Source organism: Bombina bombina, chromosome 8, assembly GCF_027579735.1.
Source record: "Bombina bombina isolate aBomBom1 chromosome 8, aBomBom1.pri, whole genome shotgun sequence".
Lineage (NCBI taxonomy): Eukaryota > Metazoa > Chordata > Amphibia > Anura > Bombinatoridae > Bombina > Bombina bombina.
In genome coordinates this window covers 301,924,461-301,946,481 of record NC_069506.1, presented here as the reverse complement: position 1 = coordinate 301,946,481, position 22,021 = coordinate 301,924,461, and the positions used below count along the sequence as shown (strand labels likewise).

The window sequence follows — 22,021 nt, the reverse complement described above, 5'->3', positions numbered from 1 at the left end:
TTTTGGTTTAACCATGAAAAACATAATTTATGCTTACCTGATAAATTCCTTTCTTCTGTTGTGCGATCAGTCCACGGGTCATCATTACTTCTGGGATATAACTCCTCCCCAACAGGAAATGCAAGAGGATTCACCCAGCAGAGCTGATATAGCTCCTCCCCTCTACGTCAGTCCCAGTCATTCGACCAAGAATCAACGAGAAAGGAGTAACCAAAGGTGAAGTGGTGACTGGAGTATAATTTAAAAGATATTTACCTGCCTTAAAAAACAGGGCGGGCCGTGGACTGATCGCACAACAGAAGAAAGGAATTTATCAGGTAAGCATAAATTATGTTTTCTTCTGTTATGTGCGATCAGTCCACGGGTCATCATTACTTCTGGGATACCAATACCAAAGCAAAAGTACACGGATGACGGGAGGGATAGGCAGGCTCATTATACAGAAGGAACCACTGCCTGAAGAACCTTTCTCCCAAAAATAGCCTCCGAAGAAGCAAAAGTGTCAAATTTGTAAAATTTGGAAAAAGTATGAAGCGAAGACCAAGTTGCAGCCTTGCAAATCTGTTCAACAGAGGCCTCATTCTTAAAGGCCCAAGTGGAAGCCACAGCTCTAGTGGAGTGAGCTGTAATTCTTTCAGGAGGCTGCTGTCCAGCAGTCTCATAGGCTAAACGTATTATGCTACGAAGCCAGAAAGAGAGAGAGGTAGCAGAAGCTTTTTGACCTCTCCTCTGTCCAGAATAAACGACAAACAGGGAAGAAGTTTGGCGAAAATTTTTAGTTGCCTGCAAGTAGAACTTGAGGGCACGAACTACATCCAGATTGTGTAGAAGACGTTCCTTCTTTGAAGAAGGATTTGGACACAAGGATGGAACAACAATCTCTTGATTGATATTCCTGTTAGTAACTACCTTAGGTAAGAACCCAGGTTTAGTACGCAGAACTACCTTATCTGAGTGAAAAATCAGATAAGGAGAATCACAATGTAATGCTGATAACTCAGAGACTCTTCGAGCCGAGGAAATAGCCATTAAAAACAGAACTTTCCAAGATAACAATTTTATATCAATGGAATGAAGGGGTTCAAATGGAACACCTTGTAAAACGTTAAGAACTAAGTTTAAACTCCATGGCGGAGCAACGGCTTTAAACACAGGCTTGATCCTAGCTAAAGCTTGACAAAAAGCCTGGACGTCTGGATTTTCTGACAGACGCCTGTGTAACAAGATGGACAGAGCTGAAATCTGTCCCTTTAATGAACTAGCCGATAAACCCTTTTCTAAACCTTCTTGTAGAAAAGACAATATCCTAGGGATCCTAACCTTACTCCAGGAGTAACGTTTGGATTCGCACCAGTATAGGTATTTGCGCCATATTTTATGGTAAATCTTTCTGGTAACAGGCTTCCTAGCCTGGATCAGGGTATCAATAACCGACTCAGAAAAACCACGCTTTGATAAAATCAAGCGTTCAATTTCCAAGCAGTCAGTTTCAGAGAAGTTAGATTTTGATGTTTGAATGGACCCTGTATCAGAAGGTCCTGTCTCAGAGGTAGAGACCAAGGTGGACAGGATGACATGTCCACTAGATCTGCATACCAAGTCCTGCGTGGCCATGCAGGCGCTATTAGAATCACAGATGCTCTCTCTTGTTTGATTTTCGCAATCAATCGAGGAAGCAGCGGGAAGGCTGGAAACACATAAGCCATCCCGAAGTTCCAAGGTGCTGTCAAAGCATCTATCAGAACCGCTCCCGGATCCCTGGATCTGGACCCGTAGTGAGGAAGTTTGGCGTTCTGGCGAGACGCCATGAGATCTATCTCTGGTTTGCCCCAACGTCGAAGTATTTGGGCAAAAATCTCCGGATGAAGTTCCCACTCTCCCGGATGAAAAGTCTGGCGACTCAAGAAATCCGCCTCCCAGTTCTCCACTCCCGGGATGTGGATTGCTGACAGGTGGCAAGAGTGAGACTCTGCCCAGCGAATTATCTTTGATACTTCCATCATTGCTAGGGAGCTTCTTGTCCCTCCCTGATGGTTGATGTAAGCTACAGTCGTGATATTGTCCGACTGAAACCTGATGAACCCCTGAGTTGTTAATTGGGGCCAAGCTAGAAGGGCATTGAGAACTGCCCTCAATTCCAGAATGTTTATTGGAAGGAGACTCTCCTCCTGATTCCATAATCCCTGAGTCTTCAGAGAATTCCAGACAGCGCCCCAACCTAGCAGGCTGGCGTCTGTTGTTACGATTGTCCAGTCTGGCCTGCTGAATGGCATCCCCCTGGACAGGTGTGGCCGATAAAGCCACCATAGAAGAGAATTTCTGGTCTCTTGATTCAGATTCAGGGTAGGGGACAAATCTGAGTAATCCCCATTCCACTGACTTAGCATGCACAATTGCAGCGGTCTGAGGTGTAGGCGTGCAAAAGGTACTATGTCCATTGCCGCTACCATTAAGCCGATCACCTCCATGCATTGAGCTACTGACGGGTGTTGAATGGAATGAAGGACACGGCATGCATCCTGAAGCCTTGTTAACCTGTCTTCTGTCAGGTAAATCTTCATTTCTACAGAATCTATAAGAGTCCCCAAGAATGGAACTCTTGTGAGAGGAAAAAGAGAACTTTTCTTTTCGTTCACTTTCCATCCATGCGACCTTAGAAATGCCAGAACTAACTCTGTATGAGACTTGGCAGTTTGAAAGCTTGAAGCTTGTATTAGAATGTCGTCTAGGTACGGAGCTACCGAAATCCCTCGCGGTCTTAGTACCGCCAGAAGGGCACCCAGAACCTTTGTGAAGATTCTTGGGGCCGTAGCCAATCCGAATGGAAGAGCTACAAACTGGTAGTGCCTGTCTAGGAAGGCAAACCGTAGATACCGTTGATGATCTTTGTGAATCGGTATGTGAAGGTAAGCATCTTTTAAATCCACTGTGGTCATGTACTGACCCTTTTGGATCATAGGTAAGATTGTCCGAATAGTTTCCATTTTGAACGATGGAACTCTTAGGAATTTGTTTAGAATCTTTAAATCTAAGATTGGCCTGAAAGTTCCCTCTTTTTTGGGAACCACAAACAGGTTTGAGTAGAACCCTTGTCCTTGTTCCGACCGCGGAACTGGATGGATCACTCCCATTAATAACAGATCTTGTACACAGCGTAGAAACGCTTCTTTCTTTATCTGGTTTGTTGACAACCTTGACAGATGAAATCTCCCTTTTGGGGGAGATAATTTGAAGTCTAGAAGGTATCCCTGAGATATGATCTCCAGCGCCCAGGGATCCTGAACATCTCTTGCCCAGGCCTGAGCGAAGAGAGAAAGTCTGCCCCCCACTAGATCCGGTCCCGGATCGGGGGCTCTCGGTTCATGCTGACTTTGGGGCAGCAGCAGGTTTCCTGGCCTGTTTGCCCTTGTTCCAGGACTGGTTAGGTTTCCAGCCTTGCCTGTAACGAGCAACAGCTCCTTCCTGTTTTGGTGCAGTGGAGGTTGACGCTGCTCCAGGTTTGAAATTCCGAAAGGGACGAAAATTAGACTGTCTAGCCTTAGCTTTGGCTTTGTCTTGAGGTAGGGCGTGGCCCTTACCTCCTGTAATGTCAGCGATAATTTCTTTCAACCCGGGCCCAAATAAAGACTGCCCCTTGAAAGGTATATTAAGTAATTTAGACTTAGAAGTAACATCAGCTGACCAGGATTTTAGCCACAGTGCTCTACGTGCCTGTATGGCGAATCCAGAGTTTTTAGCCGTAAGTTTGGTTAAATGTACTACGGCCTCCGAAATGAATGAATTGGCTAGTTTAAGGACTCTAAGCCTGTCCATAATGTCGTCTAGCGTAGATGAACTAAGGTTCTCTTCCAGAGACTCAATCCAAAATGCTGCCGCAGCCGTAATCGGCGCGATACATGCAAGGGGTTGCAATATAAAACCTTGTTGAACAAACATTTTCTTAAGGTAACCCTCTAATTTTTTATCCATTGGATCTGAAAAAGCACAGCTATCCTCCACCGGGATAGTGGTACGCTTAGCTAAAGTAGAAACTGCTCCCTCCACCTTAGGGACCGTTTGCCATAAGTCCCGAGTAGTGGCGTCTATTGGAAACATCTTTCTAAATATTGGAGGGGGTGAGAACGGCACACCGGGTCTATCCCACTCCTTAGTAACAATTTCAGTTAATCTCTTAGGTATAGGAAAAACGTCAGTACTCGCCGGTACCGCAAAGTATTTATCCAACCTACACATTTTCTCTGGTATTGCAATGGTGTTACAATCATTGAGAGCTGCTAAGACCTCCCCTAGTAATGCACGGAGGTTCTCCAATTTAAATTTAAAATTTGAAATATCTGAATCCAATCTGTTTGGATCAGAACCGTCACCCACAGAATGAAGCTCTCCGTCCTCATGCTCTGCAAGCTGTGACGCAGTATCAGACATGGCCCTAGTATTGTCAGCGCACTCTGTTCTCACCCCAGAGTGATCACGCTTGCCTCTTAGTTCTGGTAATTTAGACAAAACTTCAGTCATAACAGTAGCCATATCATGTAATGTTATCTGTAATGGCCGCCCAGATGTATTAGGCGCCATAATATCACGCACCTCCCGGGCGGGAGATGCAGGTACTGCCGCGTGAGGCGAGTTAGTCGGCATAACTCTCCCCTCGCAGTTTGGTGAAATTTGTTCACATTGTACAGATTGACTTTTATTTAAAGTAGCATCAATACAGTTAGTACATAAATTTCTATTGGGCTCCACCTTGGCATTGGAACAAATGACACAGATATCATTCTCTGAGTCAGACATGTTTAACACACTAGCAATAACTTGCAACCTGGTTATAATCTTTTTTAACAAAAACGTACTGTGCCTCAAAGAGGTACTTAAACGATTAAATGACAGTTGAGATAATGAACTGAAACAGTTATAGCATCAAGTTTAAAATAACACAACTTTTAGCAAAGGTTTGTTCCCATTAGTAAATAACTAAATTTGACATAAAAAATTATAGAGTAACGTTTTTATTCACAGTCAATAAAAATTCTCACAGCTCTGCTGAGAGAATGTACCTCCCTTCAAAGAAGTTTGAAGACCCCTGAGATCTGTCAGTGAACCGGATCATGCAGGAAATATAATAGTAGCTGACTGGAATTTTTTGATGCGTAGCAAAAGAGCGCCAAAAACGGCCCCTCCCTCTCACACACAGCAGTGAGGAGAAACGAAACTGTCACAATTTAAAGCAGACAACTGCCAAGTGGAAAATAATGCCCAAACATTTATTTACTCAGTACCTCAGCAATGTAAACGATTCTACATTCCAGCAAAAACGTTTAACATGACAATATTTATTAAAAGGATTAGTGACCTTTAACAGAGTAGTTCCGGTGAAAAACCATTCCCAGAATACTGAAGTGTATACATACATGTCATTATAACGGTATAGCAGGATTTTTTCATCAATTCCATTCAGAAAATAAAAACTGCTACATACCTCAATGCAGATTCATCTGCCCGCTGTCCCCTGATCTGAAGCCTTTACCTCCCTCAGATGGCCGAGAACAGCAATATGATCTTAACTACTCCGGTTAAAATCATAGTAAAAAAACTCTGGTAGATTCTTCTTCAAACTCTGCCAGAGAAGTAATAACACGCTCCGGTGCTATTGTAAAATAACAAACTTTTGATTGAAGTCATAAAAACTAAGTATAATCACCATAGTCCTCTCACACATCCTATCTAGTCGTTGGGTGCAAGAGAATGACTGGGACTGACGTAGAGGGGAGGAGCTATATCAGCTCTGCTGGGTGAATCCTCTTGCATTTCCTGTTGGGGAGGAGTTATATCCCAGAAGTAATGATGACCCGTGGACTGATCGCACATAACAGAAGAAATAGCTTTACCAATGCAGCAACCAGAAATCTATCTCCTACTGATGAGTTCCAAAAAGACAACTGGGTTTGAATGAATATGATTGAGTAATTAAGAGCATTGCGCTATTGGCAAATTTTGTCTATATTCTTTGTTTATCTAATTTTGTTAAAGCATTATGTTTTTTATATGGTTACCGGCATGGAGGAACATAAAAGATGGTTCTTAGGATCTTAAAGGGACAGTCTACACCAGAATATTTATTTTTTAAAATAGATAGATAATCCCTTTATTACCCACTCCCTAGTTTTCCATATCCAACACGGTTATATTAATATACTTTTTACCTCTGTGATTACCTTGTATCTATGCCTCTGCAAATTGCCCCTTATTTCAGTTCTTTTGACAGACTTGCATTTTAGCCAATCAGTGCTGGCTCCTAGGAACTCCACGTGCATGAGCACAGTGTTATCTATATGAAACACATGAACTAACACCCTCTATTGGTGAAAAACTGTCAAAATGCCCTGAGCTAAGAGGCTGCCTTCAAGGGCTTAGAAATTAGCATATGAACCGCATAGATTTAGCTTTCAACTAAGAATACTAAGAGAACAAAGCAAAATTGGTGATAGAAGTAAATTACATGCCCTATCTGAATAATGAAAGTTTGTTTTGGACTAGACTGTCACTTTAATGCTATGAGCACAGCCGGACCCAGAACAGGTATAACGTCACTTCCAAGACCAATACGTTGAGATTTTAGGCAATGAATACCGGACTCTACCGGCAATAAATGTTTTATTGTATTCAAAAGGACCAAGCACCTATTGCATCTAAGGGAGTACAGTGGCAAGTTTATATATATATATATATATATATATATATATATATATATATATATATATATATATATATATATTTAATTTTATATTTATTGATTGATTTATTAGAGAAATTTTGGAATTCAGCATTTGTTGGTGAAACGACTAGCAAAAATGGTCACGGTCTTCGGCATTAAGCTCATTTCGCCACTGGATATATTAAAGTAAAAGTGCAAATCCAGATATTTGTGAATTGCATTTTTATTCTAATAAACTGGGCACCACACACACACACACAAATACATTATATATATATATATATATATATATATATATATATATATATATATATATATATATATATATATATATATATATATATATATATATATATATATATATATACACACACACACACACATACACATTATTATTCTTATCATTATTCTTTATTTATAAAGTGCCAACAGATTCCGCAGCGCTGTCCATGGGTAACAAAGATAAAAAGACAGTACCATATGAGACACCAGACAAAATTTAACAAACAAATATAGGGGGAATTGGGAGCCCTGTTCCCGTGGGAACTTACAATCTAAATACATACATACACACAAATATATATATATATATATATATATACACACATACACACACAAATATATATATATATATATACACACACACACAAATATATATATATGTATATTTAAATAATGGAAAATAGGTAGAGACAACTCAAAGGTATCCGCATGGACAAATATGTGGAAGATAAATAAAAGTACTGTATGGGTAAACTCAGCAGGGATAAGGCTGCAAATGAGTTGTGGTGTAGAACCTCTAATTAAATAGAAACTAAGGAAAAGAGAGAAATAAATCTGGAGTCATGAGAAAATCCTGATATAAAGAGAGGAACTTCAGCACTCTTAGGAACCCACTTTCATAATGAATATAATAGGACAGAATACCCCTTAAGGAAGTACCACAAAAGGCACAGGTCAGCAAATAAAAATGTTTTAATCAAGAAACACACAAAGAAAAAAACACACTTAGAAAATTAATGATTAATGAGCTAGACCGCTGCCGTATACTGACAGGTATGGCAAGCTTTCAAATGGAAAGTCTGCAAACAACGCTCTGTGGCCAGAAGCAGTCCATGAGACACAAAGACAATGCAATTCAAACTGGAATTCCACAAAGTCACAGGATATGGGTATAACAAGAGTAAGCCGTACGCCTATAGAAATGGCTATGTATACAACTATAGACAGAAAGGAATGTTAAACACAGGTTGGAAGATGAACAGCCAATAATACGACCTGTGTACGGGACGCTATTATGTGCAGTGTTCCGTGACTCCAATGCAGAGAGCGGATGACTCGGGTAAGAATCTGGCTTGCTTCGGCTTTGTCAGCAAGAAGGTTGAGGTAAGAATATCCTCCGTTCCTTAGCGATCATACACGTCTGTGTATGTATGAAGAAAGCTCCTCATTAAATCCAGTGCAGCCTGGACAGGTAGCGTGCAGACACATCTTTCAGGTGCAGCAACTTGTAAACCATTGACGGCTCGTTTGCTTCTCTCACTCATAGATTCCCACTATGACGACTTGAACAGGTACATCTGAGGTCTCATTGCTAGACAGGATACTTTCCGCCACATCGTCTTGCTCGACAAATGAGTGGTCCGGTCAGGGAAGCAAGAGAATGGAACCCAATAGTTCAGAGACAAATCACCAACTAGAGTGGTTCGGTCAACACGCGTTTCGCCCCACAATGCTGAACGAAAGCCGGGGCCTTGTCAGGACTGGAAACAGATGTGAATTCAGCACTTATATTTGCTAAAGGAGGTAGATGAGCGTGGTTCGCCGTTTGCATTAAGCATCTCTTAGCATTGGTTCAGATGGCCAAGCCTCTATAACTAAAGCGACAGTATCTATACAAATATTTGACTCAGACTAAAGTAACATGTCTGGCGAGGGAAAAGATATCAATAGAAAAAAATAGTTACTTTTTAAGAGGTAATGTCAAATAGATCATGCCTCTTTATTAACTGGATGGCAAGAATACATGAGAAAAATATATCAATCTTAGCTTTTCATCAGGTATATCTCTCAATAAACAATATAAAGGTTTTTTACACTGACATTTAACCCAGAAAGGATTCATATTCTATTCTTTTGTTAAGACCATTAAATGATACAGTGTTCAGGAGGTAAGTCCAATGGGTTTCTTTTCTGAGAAGACATTTATTTTCATCTCCTCCTCTCCCGTTTCGGATTCCCCTATCAATGCCAGTAAATTTAAGGGAAGATGTACAACCATTTTGGTACTGCTTGAAGTGCCTAGCTACACATGTGTCTCTGGAGTTAAGGATATCGTTGCAATGTTCTTGTATCCTGTCCTTAAAGAATCTTAGTTTTTCTAACATAGAATTGGGGACAAGAACATTGCAACAAGTAAACCACTCCTACTGAGTTGCAGTTGGAAAAAGTTCTTATTTGGTAGTCTCTACTGCTATTCCCAGAAAAGTTTTTACACTTTTTCATGTATGAGCAGTACATGCAGTGGCCATAAGGGTAATTTGTATAAACCTTCTGGTAATTTGTTAGCCAATTTCTGTTTGTGACCTAGTGATTCTGCTTTTAACCAGTTTGTCCCTTAAACTTTGTTTCTCAATTTTTGATCTAGTGTTAGAATGTGCCAGTTTTTAGTTAAAATGTCTCTTATCTTTTGCCAATGACAATTGTATGTAGTGATAAATCTAATTTTATCACTTGTTGGTTTAGTTCTTTTAGAATAGAGGAGTTCATCCCTATCTAGTTTCCTTACTTCACTAAGGGTATGTTTAATACATTTTTTTTTAGTGTAACCCCTTGTTGATGAACCTCTGGCTCATTTCTGGCATGGGATTCGAATTTAGTTCTGGACGAACATTTCCATCTCAGTCTTAGGAACTGACCATATGGTATCCCCTTCTTAAGAGGTTCCGAATGACTGTTGGAAGCCTCTAAGAGGCTGTTCATAGCTGGTTCCTTCCTAAATGTTTCAGTTGAAATGGAAATTCCTTCCTTCTTGATTAAAATGTCTAGGAAGGGTAGTTCATGTGTGATAGTAGAAATCCTCCTCTCTAGATTCAACACAATCACTATATGTTTTGTTAAAAGTTCAGACATGTTTCATGAATACTTCAGTAGTGAACAGTGAAGACAAGACTTTAGCGATACACTGCTGGTCACGACACCTGTATTGTTCTCACGTATTCTGCATGATACAAATGTAGTTGCTGGTACTGACATACAGATGCTTCACCAACAGATTTATAGTTAGTATTTTCAGGTCACTTAAAGGCTGATTACAGTGGCAGAAAATATATGCATGGATTTTAACCCTGAAACATTTACATTACACCACAGGTGCAGCACTTACCGTATACTGCAAAGTTTTCTACAACCAAAGACGTTCCTTTACGTAACTTCACATTATCCACTTTCAGCTCATTTATTGCTTTATCCAGCGCTGCTTCACGATAAGCCGGTACAGAAAATTCCGCCCAGTAATATGCAATGACACTGCCCTCACTGCATGATGGGGAAAAAAGTATTTATTGTATGAACAAATTGATGCTTTGCAAATAAACAGCACTAACATCACAGCATTGATAGATATTTTACAAAACAGACTATTGTCATTTCTACAGTGGCTGTTTGGAAAAGAGTATATAACAGACAGGTGCAGTCTATATGGAGCATTAATGAGCAAGGTAAGATTACTAACTAAACATTTCAGTCTGTCCTTAAAGGGACAGTAAAGTCATAATTAGACATTCATTAGTAAGACAGAGCATACAATTTTTTAATTTAAAAAAACTTTCCAATTTACTTGTATTATTTAATTTGCATGCTTCTCTTCTTATTCTTTGTTGAACGGTTTATCTAGGAAAGCTCAGGAGCAGCAAAGCACCTGGGTCCTAGTTGCTGATTGGTAGCTAAATTTTTATGCTTATTATCATTGGCTCACCCATCTGTTCAGTTAGAAACCAGTAGTTGTGCGCTGCTGCTCCTTCAACAAATGAAACCAAGAAAATGAAGCAAATTTGATAATAGAAGCCAATTACTTGTTATACCAGCTGCAGTATATTAAATATATTGGAAATTGATCCACTAGATTTGTTTTGTATTTGAAATACCTGTTTTTTTTCTCATTGAATCAACCACCTACGATATATGTCTCAAGAACATGCCATTCAAACAGGCTGTGTCTGCAGGAAGGACTGTGTAATGTAATCTATTTCTTTATACACAAAGGCCAATACCTATATGTTCATTTTAGATGCTAGTTTAAATATCCAATACATTTAATACTCTGCAGGTGATTAAAAAAATTAGTAATAAAATAATTGTAAAATTACATCTGCATATTATTCTCATCATGTGAATCTTTTATTTGAATACATTATTCTATCCAGCATTTATTTTGTGTTTAATATAGCACACAAAAAATAGCAGAGACCACAGTCTCTGAACACTGACATCATAATAAAACACTTGTCAAGTGAAATTACACTAATACATTATTATTAATTAGTAAATGTACCTGAACGCAGTTACGTTACACTGTATGAAGTGTGGTCCAACATCGGGATGTCCCTGATATGTGGTCTGCAGCTGAAATAGGAGAGAACATACTACAGATCACAGAGCGCCAATAATCATTATTTACTTTCATTTATTCTATTAAACTGACAACTAAAGAAAAAATGGGGGGGTCAATTTTGGGATATTTGGAGTTTATGTAAACTGTTTGAAAACTATTTTAAGAGACATTGACAACATTGAAAGACCAGGTAATGGTGCGATTCATTTTTGCTTTAAACAAATGCAACACTAGTGCTTAGCAGTATGCCTGCCAGTGATTTATATCTATTAAAGGGACACTAAATCCAATGTTTTTCTTTCATAATTCAGATAGAGCAGCAATTTTAAGCAACTTTCTAATTTACCCCTATTATTATTTTTTCTTCTTTCTCTTGCTATCTTTATTTAAAAAGCAGGAATGTAAAGCTTAGGAGCCGGCACATTTTAGATTTAGGACCTGGGTTACGCTTGCTGATTGGTTGGCTGAAAGTAGTCACCAATAAGCAAACACTATCCAGGGTGCTGAACCTAAAATGGTCCGGCTCCTAAGCTTTACATTCCTGCTTTTTAAATAAAGATAGCAAGAGAAAGAAGAAAAATTATTAATAGGAGTAAATTAGAAAGTTGCCTAAAATTGCTGCTCTATCTGAATCGTGAAAGAAAAAAATTGGGTTTAGTGTCCCTTTAAATACATAGTCTCCAACTCAATTATGCTGGCTCACGAACATTTTTGAGAGCGAGTGCCTAAATTCGAGATAAGCTCCTAAAATATTCTCTTGCAAAAAGTATGGTGCTAGCAGGTGGTTGCATGCCAACAAAATTGTTTTACACTCCACTGTGGGCAACTATGCCAAGGTCAACCTCCCCAGCACTAGAGAAGAGAGACATAAGGCACCAAAAAAACCACTCTTATTATTATATAAATATGTACTTTAATGGGCTATGTGACAGATGAGGCATTGATTACCAAAAGATCAGACAGACAGACCTGGGGTATGACAGAAGAATTAGCCAGAAGTTAGAGCCGGCTACACATTAAAAGGAAGTCAATGTAAGCAATGGACCATGGGAAGATCTTCCACTAAATCTCTCTATTTTAAAAATATGGGGTATTTTTCAGTTACAATACATCGATGCAGGGATATAAGCAGCACAGATGTTACTTACCACGTTAATAACTTTTGCAGAGAGTTCAGCAAACTCCGGACTTGATGGGTTCTCATATGCATCAATGAAAAGGTAGTTAGTAACCCGAAGATAACCTGTGTAGACCTTCTGCACCGGCACACTACGGTCTGAAAATAAGCAAATAGCTGAGTGTTTTGCTAAAAGTGGATCAAAGCAACAAAATGAATAGCAGAAAAAAAAGAGATACTGGCCTCAACTTATCAAGTAAAATATTCATATCCTCAGCACCTTAATTAAAATCTATCTTTATTGGAATATTGGCACAAGAGTTAATATCAACGTTTCTCAGTCACTTGCCCTTATTCGTGCATGAATAAGGGCAAGTGAGCCCTAAACTTCACGGTTAACTCTTGTGCCAATATTCCAATAAAGATGGATTTTAATTAAGCTGCTGTGGATGTGAATATCTGGCAGTAGTGTAAGGGGTAGGAGCAGAATCCCAGGTCTATATCGGCATCTTGAATCCTTAGGAGAGCTGCTGTTTCTTTTTAAATCTCAAATTATCAAGTGTTTATCTAACAGGCATGAACCTGTGAATTTTTTTTTTAAATGTTTTTAAATTTTATTAAACAAATAATGAAAACAAATGATGAAAACAAATGATTGCACATCTAGTATAAAAACTTAAGACGACAGATATTAGGTTGCATCTTTATATTTACAGTGGTCTTTGATCCAGATTCCTTAAAAAAAACGCCTTTACAAGTCAAGTGCCTATAACATCTGTAAATCAACGTAGTTTATGAGACATTCGCACAGTGGTAACGTTCAAAATGTCACAGCTGGAATGATGCAATAGTGACATTTAATCAGTTATCCGGTTTAAGAGCGGCACTTTGTCGCCTTTGCTCTGCCGATAATATTCAGCTTGTGGAATTTCAGCTATGAGATCTTGCACGCTGCCTTTCTAACATGTTGCCATGATTTCGTGTACACCTTGGAAGTGGTTTTGTAGATTGGTAGAGCAGATAATTCACATTGAGTTACTGGAAACAGTAAGTTGTAGTTTATCTGCCAGAAGGTTCTGAGTCAAAAGGGACACTAAACTCTAAACTGTCTATCATGCATATGTTAAAATGCTTTTTGCATAAAAAATAAATAAATGTTATGTTAAAGCAGTTTATTATTTTGAAGCTGGTCTGGTATAACTGTGCCTAATGATTGATAATCTAATTACTAAAGTGAATGAGCAGAACTTGCAGTTTTATTGGCAGACAGCGATATACCTCACAAGCAGCAATTATTTTGCTCATTAAAAGAAAATCCATTCCCCCCCAACCAAAAACAAAGTAAAACATTTCAAAATGTCCTCTTTATATGCAACACAAAAAAGGTTTGAGTTATACTGATTTATAATCACTTCAGGCACACAGAGGCAGAGCAAAGAGGATGAGGACTAGACAAGGAATCCATGCCCAATATAACGCCTGATGAAGGTCAGAGAAGGATGAAACATATGTATGTGGTGACCAGACTGATATTCTGTGGCAAACTGCCACTCTGTAAAGGGTACATTTTGGGCAGAGGCTTGTCCCTAGGGTAGTAACTAGCCATAACAACATATTGAGCTTTTGTACATTCTGTGGTTAAGTACTTCTCATACAGAAGAATTTGTGTGTCCTACAGCAGCAGCCAGAACATTATAGTGCATTATAGTTTAGTTATACAGCCCTGAATTTTTTTTGGGCACAGAAATACCATGATAGCATGAATGGGAAACCCTATTACAATATCTAAAGAAATAGTGCCTATATAAAAGATGGGGGGTTCAAAGCAGCAGCTTTGTGTCACCAAATCAGGCAACCAAGGAGTTGGCCTTTATTTAGATACTGTGGCCCAGCACCAGGAAACAGGGCAGATAAACATACGCCCTGTGTATCAGCATATTGAAGGGTTTTTTTTAAAGATTTATTAGCTGTTTTTTATGTATATACGATTTATCATTTTATATTACTATCTCGTGGTGTTTAATGTCCCTTTAAGACTTGGCTGATATTTGATTCTACAGCACCAAGACTAAAATGTTGTCCCTTTAAGTGTGAGTCTCCAAGATGTGCTCTGTTCAATTGCCCTGCTGCTGAATGCTGTGAATCACTATTTCTGTGGGAAACCTTTTGCTTGCCAGGTTTAACTGAACTCATTTCAATAACTATGTCTCTACATTTCAGCTGTAAAACTTAGAGATGTCTAAAGTTCATCATTTACATTGCTCTCTACAACTAAAGGTCATTTACTTTTATAGTCTCAAACCATAGAATGTTTTCTAAAACCAATACGATGCCATAACATTTACCTGGGCACATTAATTACAGATACATTTGCACTGGGGTTTTGTGCATTTACTTACATGCAAAGTGCCAAACTAGAAGCCCAATTGTAAGTGAAAGTAAAAAAGCTCCAACAACAACTCCAAGTGCAATGAACTTCCTCTTCGGACCGGTCTTCTCTACTTTTTTGGTATTCGTGGCAGGTAGGAATTCAACCACCTCTTCAAATCCATTTAGATTCTGCAGAGAAATACACAAGCAACACATAAATAATATGAAAGAAATGTAACTGCACTTAAAGAGAGCAGATAAAACATCAATCTGTCCCTAAGCACAGTTCCACCAAAATAAAAATGGTACTGAAATGTTTGTTACCTAAACACAGTCTTTTTAGGACGTTGCAAGATAATTAGTCTTTAGTGCATGTATAAGGTGCCTAGTCTTGGATTAAAGGGACATAAAACCCAATTTTTTTCTTTCACGATTTAGATAGAACATAACATTTTAAACAACTTTCTAATTTACTTCTATTATCAAATTTTCTTCGTTTTTTTGGTATCCTTATTTGAAAAGCAGAAATGTAAGCTCAAGAGTGTGCACGTGTCTGCAGCATTATATAGCAGCAGTTTTGCAACAATGTTATACATTAGCAGGAGAACTAGATGGCAGCACTATTTCCTGTCATGTAGGGCTTCAGGCATGTGCACGCTACCTACCTAGGTATCTCTTCAACAAAAGAATAACATGAGAATGAAATAAATTCTCACCAGTCCAAAGACCAGGGCCATTTCAAGGGGCGGGCGGGCAGACCGGGCAGTGGCCCGGGGCGCATTAGAGAGCCCTTAAAAAAAAAAAGTGGCAATGCTTGCTTCATAAACTACTGGTATAGCAAATGTTAAAATACACAGATCACAAGCATATACATTAAAAAATATATATATATATATTTGAAAGGAAGTTGTTATGTTAATTGGCTGCATTGGATGTCAATCATACTAATGGAGCAACAAGATCACAAAGGGGGCGTGTCTAGACCAGATAACTACTTAGTGCTAAATCTGAGTCTGCTATTACTGCCTGCGTGTGTGCCTATCTATCCCTGCCTGTGTGTGTGTGTGTGTGTGTGTGTCTGCCTATTACTGCCTGAGTGAGTGTGTATCTGCCTATTACTGCCTGAGTGTGTGTGTGTGTGTGTGTGTGTGCCTATCTATCCCTGCCTGTGTGTGTGTGCCTATCTATCCCTGCCTGTGTGTGTATGCCTATCTATCCCTGCCTGTGTGTGCATGTCTGTCTATTACTGCCTGTGTGTGTGTATATGCCTATCTATCCCTGTCTGTGTGTGTATATGCCTATCTATCCCTGTCTGTGTGTGTATGCCTATCTATCCCTGTCTGTGTGTGTATGCCTATCTATCCCTGTCTGTGTGTGTATGCCTATCTATCCCTGCCTGTGTGTGTATGCCTATCTATCCCTGCCTGTGTGTGCATGCCTATCTATCCCTGCCTGTGTGTGCATGCCTATCTATCCCTGCCTGTGTGTGCATGCCTATCTATCCCTGCCTGTGTGTGCATGTCTCTGTCTATTACGGTCTGTGTGTGCATGTCTCTGTCTATTACTGTCTGTGTGTGCATGTCTCTGTCTATTACTGTCTGTGTGTGCATGTCTCTGTCTATTACTGTCTGTGTGTGCATGTCTCTGTCTATTACTGTCTGTGTGTGAATGTCTCTGTCTATTACTGTCTGTGTGTACATGTCTGTCTATTACTGCCTGTGTGCGCACGCGTCTGTCTATTACTACCTGTGTGCGCACGCGTCTGTCTATTACTGTCTGTGAATGCATGTCTCTGTCTATTACTGTCTGTGAGCGCATGTCACTGTCTATTACTGTCTGTGTGTGCATATCTCTGTCTATTACTGCCTGTGTGTGCGCATGTCTGTCTATTACTGCCTGTGAATGCATGTCACTGTCTATTACTGTCTGTGAGGGCGTGTCTCAGTCTATTACTGTCTGTGAGGGCGTGTCTCAGTCTATTACTGTCTGTGAGGGCGTGTCTCAGTCTATTACTGTCTGTGAGTGCATGTCTGTCTATTACTGCCTGTGAGTGCATGTCTGTCTATTACTGCCTGTGAGTGCATGTCTCTGTCTATTACTGTCTGTGTGTGCATGTCTCTGTCTATTTCTGTCTGTGTGTGCATGTCTCTGTCTATTCCTGCCTGTGAGTGCATGTCTATTCCTGCCTGTGAGTGCATGTCTCTGTCTATTCCTGTCTGTGAGTGCATGTCTCTATTACTGTCTGTGAGTGCATGTCTCTATTACTGTCTGTGAGTGCATGTCTCTATTACTGTCTGTGAGTGCATGTCTCTATTACTGTCTGTGAGTGCATGTCTCTATTACTGTCTGTGAGTGCATGTCTCTATTACTGTCTGTGAGTGCATGTCTCTATTACTGTCTGTGAGTGCATGTCTCTATTACTGTCTGTGAGTGCATGTCTCTATTACTGTCTGTGAGTGCATGTCTCTATTACTGTCTGTGAGTGCATGTCTCTATTACTGTCTGTGAGTGCATGTCTCTATTACTGTCTGTGAGTGCATGTCTCTATTACTGTCTGTGAGTGCATGTCTCTGTCTATTACTGTCTGTGAGTGCATGTCTCTGTCTATTACTGTCTGTGTGTGCATGTCTCTGTCTATTACTGTCTGTGTGTGCATGTCTCTGTCTATTCCTGCCTGTGAGTGCATGTCTATTCCTGCCTGTGAGTGCATGTCTCTATTACTGTCTGTGAGTGCATGTCTCTATTACTGTCTGTGAGTGCATGTCTCTATTACTGTCTGTGAGTGCATGTCTCTATTACTGTCTGTGAGTGCATGTCTCTATTACTGTCTGTGAGTGCATGTCTCTGTCTATTACTGTCTGTGTGTGCATGTCTCTGTCTATTACTGTCTGTGTGTGCATGTCTGTCTATTACTGCCTATGAGTGCATGTCTGTCTATTACTGCCTATGAGTGCATGTCTCTGTCTATTACTGTCTGTGTGTGCATGTCTCTGTCTATTACTGTCTGTGTGTGCATGTCTCTGTCTATTACTGCCTGTGAGTGCATGTCTATGTCTATTCCTGCCTGTGAGTGCATGTCTCTGTCTATTACTGTCTGTGAGTGCATATCTCTGTCTACTACTGCCTGTGAGTGCATGTCTCTGTCTATTACTGTCTGTGTGTGCATGTCTCTGTCTATTACTGTCTGTGTGTGCATGTCTCTATTACTGTCTGTGAGTGCATGTCTCTATTACTGTCTGTGAGTGCATGTCTCTATTACTGTCTGTGAGTGCATGTCTCTATTACTGTCTGTGAGTGCATGTCTCTATTACTGTCTGTGAGTGCATGTCTCTATTACTGTCTGTGAGTGCATGTCTCTATTACTGTCTGTGTGTGCATGTCTGTCTATTACTGCCTGTGAGTGCATGTCTGTCTATTACTGTCTGTGTGTGCATGTCTGTCTATTACTGTCTGTGTGTGCATGTCTGTCTATTACTGTCTGTGTGTGCATGTCTCTGTCTATTACTGTCTGTGTGTGCATGTCTCTGTCTATTACTGTCTGTGTGTGCATGTCTCTGTCTATTACTGCCTGTGAGTGCATGTCTATGTCTATTCCTGCCTGTGAGTGCATGCCTCTGTCTATTACTGTCTGTGAGTGCATATCTCTGTCTACTACTGCCTGTGAGTGCATGTCTCTGTCTATTACTGTCTGTGTGTGCATGTCTCTGTCTATTACTGTCTGTGTGTGCATGTCTCTGTCTATCACTGCGTGTGTGTGTAGTATTTTTAAAAAATATACAGCTATTACAGTTCTTTATCAAATTATTTATGTGCAAAAATCTCATAGACTTTAATAGTGAATTTTGTTTAAAAAAAATGTTATAACTTTCCTAAATAATTATAACAGACCCCTAAATATGTTACAAATACACCCAGTGACATATTGCAATCCATTAGAAAATCTTGCCTGATTACTTTTTCTCCAACATAGGTGTGTCCGGTCCACGGCGTCATCCTTACTTGTGGGATATTCTCTTCCCCAACAGGAAATGGCAAAGAGCCCAGCAAAGCTGGTCACATGATCCCTCCTAGGCTCCGCCTACCCCAGTCATTCTCTTTGCCGTTGTACAGGCAACATCTCCACGGAGATGGCTTAGAGTTTTTTAGTGTTTAACTGTAGTTTTTCATTATTCAATCAAGAGTTTGTTATTTTCAAATAGTGCTGGTACGTACTATTTACTCAGAAACAGAAAAGAGATGAAGAATTCTGTTTGTATGAGGAAAATGATTTTAGCAACCGTAACTAAAATCCATGGCTGTTCCACACAGGACTGTTGAGAGCAATTAACTTCAGTTGGGGGAACAGTTTGCAGTCTCTTGCTGCTTGAGGTATGACACATTCTAACAAGACGATGTAATGCTGGAAGCTGTCATTTTCCCTATGGGATCCGGTAAGCCATGTTTATTACGATTGTAAATAAGGGCTTCACAAGGGCTTATTTAAACTGTAGAGTTTTTTTGGGCTAAATCGATTGATATTAACACTTATTTAGCCTTGAGGAATCATTTATTCTGGGTATTTTGATTTAATAATATCGGCAGGCACTGTTTTAGACACCTTATTCTTTAGGGGCTTTCCCAAAGCATAGGCAGAGTCTCATTTTCGCGCCGGTGTTGCGCACTTGTTTTTGAGAGGCATGGCATGCAGTCGCATGTGAGAGGAGCTCTGATACTCATAAAAGACTTCTGAAGGCGTCATTTGGTATCGTATTCCCCTTTGGGTTTGGTTGGGTCTCAGCAAAGCAGATACCAGGGACTGTAAAGGGGTTTAAAGCTTAAAACGGCTCCGGTTCCGTTATTTTAAGGGTTAAAGCTTCCAAAATTGGTGTGCAATATTTTCAAGGCTTTAAGACGCTGTGGTGAAAATTTGGTGAATTTTGAACAATTCCTTCATGTTTTTTCGCAATTGCAGTAATAAAGTGTGTTCAGTTTAAAATTTAAAGTGACAGTAACGGTTTTATTTTAAAACGTTTTTTGTACTTTCTGATCAAGTTTATGCCTGTTTAACATGTCTGAACTACCAGATAGACTGTGTTCTGAATGTGGGGAAGCCAGAATTCCTATTCATTTAAATAAATGTGATTTATGTGATAATGACAATGATGCCCAAGATGATTCCTCAAGTGAGGGGAGTAAGCATGGTACTGCATCATTCCCTCCTTCGTCTACACGAGTCTTGCCCACTCAGGAGGCCCCTAGTACATCTAGCGCGCCAATACTCCTTACTATGCAACAATTAACGGCTGTAATGGATAATTCTGTCAAAAACATTTTAGCCAAAATGAACCCTTGTCAGCGTAAGCGTGGATGCTCTGTTTTAGTTACTGAAGAGCATGACGACGCTGATATTAATATCTCTGAAGGGCCCCTAACCCAATCTGAGGGGGCCAGGGAGGTTTTGTCTGAGGGAGAAATTACTGATTTAGGGAACATTTCTCAGCAGGCTGAATCTGATGTGATTACATTTAAATTTAAATTGGAACATCTCCGCATTTTGCTTAAGGAGGTATTATCCACTCTGGATGATTGTGAAAATTTAGTCATCCCAGAGAAACTATGTAAAATGGACAAGTTCCTAGAGGTGCCGGGGCTCCCAGAAGCTTTTCCTATACCCAAGCGGGTGGCGGACATTGTTAATAAAGAATGGGAAAGGCCCGGTATTCCTTTCGTCCCTCCCCCCATATTTAAAAAATTGTTTCCTATGGTCGACCCCAGAAAGGACTTATGGCAGTCAGTCCCCAAGGTCGAGGGAGCGGTTTCTACTTTAAACAAACGCACCACTATTCCCATAGAGGATAGTTGTGCTTTCAAAGATCCTATGGATAAAAAATTAGAAGGTTTGCTTAAAAAGATGTTTGTTCAGCAGGGTTACCTTCTACAACCCATTTCATGCATTGTCCCTGTCACTACAGCCGCATATTTCTGGATTGATGAACTGCTTAAGGTGCTCGATAGTGACTCTCCTCCTTATGAGGAGATTATGGACAGAATCAATGCTCTCAAATTGGCTAATTCTTTCACTCTAGACGCCTCTTTGCAATTGGCTAAGTTAGCGGCTAAGAACTCTGGGTTTGCTATTGTGGCGCGCAGAGCGCTTTGGTTGAAATCTTGGTCGGCTGATGCGTCTTCCAAGAACAAGCTACTAAACATTCCTTTCAAGGGGAAAACGCTGTTTGGTCCTGACTTGAAAGAGATTATCTCTGATATCACTGGGGGTAAGGGCCACGCCCTTCCTCAGGATCGGCCCTTCAAGGCAAAAAATAGACCTAATTTTCGTCCCTTTCGTAAAAACGGACCAGCCCAAGGTGCTACGTCCTCTAAGCAAGAGGGTAATACTTCTCAGGCCAAGCCAGCTTGGAGACCAATGCAAGGCTGGAACAAGGGAAAGCAGGCCAAGAAACCTGCCACTGCTACCAAGACAGCATGAAATATTGGCCCCCGATCCGGGACCGGATCTGGTGGGGGGCAGACTCTCTCTCTTCGCTCAGGCTTGGGCAAGAGATGTTCTGGATCCTTGGGCGCTAGAAATAGTCTCCCAGGGTTATCTTCTGGAATTCAAGGGACTTCCCCCAAGGGGGAGGTTCCACAAGTCGCAGTTGTCTTCAGACCACATAAAAAGACAGGCGTTCTTACATTGTGTAGAAGACCTGTTAAAAATGGGAGTGATTCATCCTGTTCCATTAAGAGAACAAGGGATGGGGTTCTACTCCAATCTGTTCATAGTTCCCAAAAAAGAGGGAACGTTCAGACCAATCCTAGATCTCAAGATCTTAAACAAATTTCTCAAGGTCCCATCGTTCAAGATGGAAACCATTCGAACTATCCTTCCTTCCATCCAGGAAGGTCAATTTATGACCACGGTGGATTTAAAGGATGCGTATCTACATATTCCTATCCACAAGGAACATCATCGGTTCCTAAGGTTTGCATTCCTGGACAAACATTACCAGTTCGTGGCGCTTCCTTTCGGATTAGCCACTGCTCCAAGGATTTTCACAAAGGTACTAGGGTCCCTTCTAGCGGTGCTAAGACCAAGGGGCATTGCAGTAGTACCTTACCTGGACGACATTCTGATTCAAGCGTCGTCCCTTCCTCAAGCAAAGGCTCACACGGACATTGTCCTGGCTTTTCTCAGATCTCACGGCTGGAAAGTGAACGTGGAAAAGAGTTC

The 22,021-nt window shown here is 40.3% G+C and overlaps 1 protein-coding gene across 1 annotated transcript in view; it reads right to left on the bottom strand.

The window, feature by feature from the left end:
- Positions 1 to 22,021, bottom strand: part of ST14 (ST14 transmembrane serine protease matriptase) — a 161,062-nt gene that overhangs the window by 81,590 nt on the left and 57,451 nt on the right. Inside the window, exons 2-5 of the mRNA XM_053691502.1 lie at positions 14,841 to 15,000; positions 12,473 to 12,600; positions 11,265 to 11,335; positions 10,098 to 10,249 (exon numbers count right to left, since the gene is read on the bottom strand). Of these exons, the coding sequence (XP_053547477.1) occupies positions 10,098 to 10,249; positions 11,265 to 11,335; positions 12,473 to 12,600; positions 14,841 to 15,000 (511 nt within the window). The remainder of the gene's footprint in view (positions 1 to 10,097; positions 10,250 to 11,264; positions 11,336 to 12,472; positions 12,601 to 14,840; positions 15,001 to 22,021) is intronic.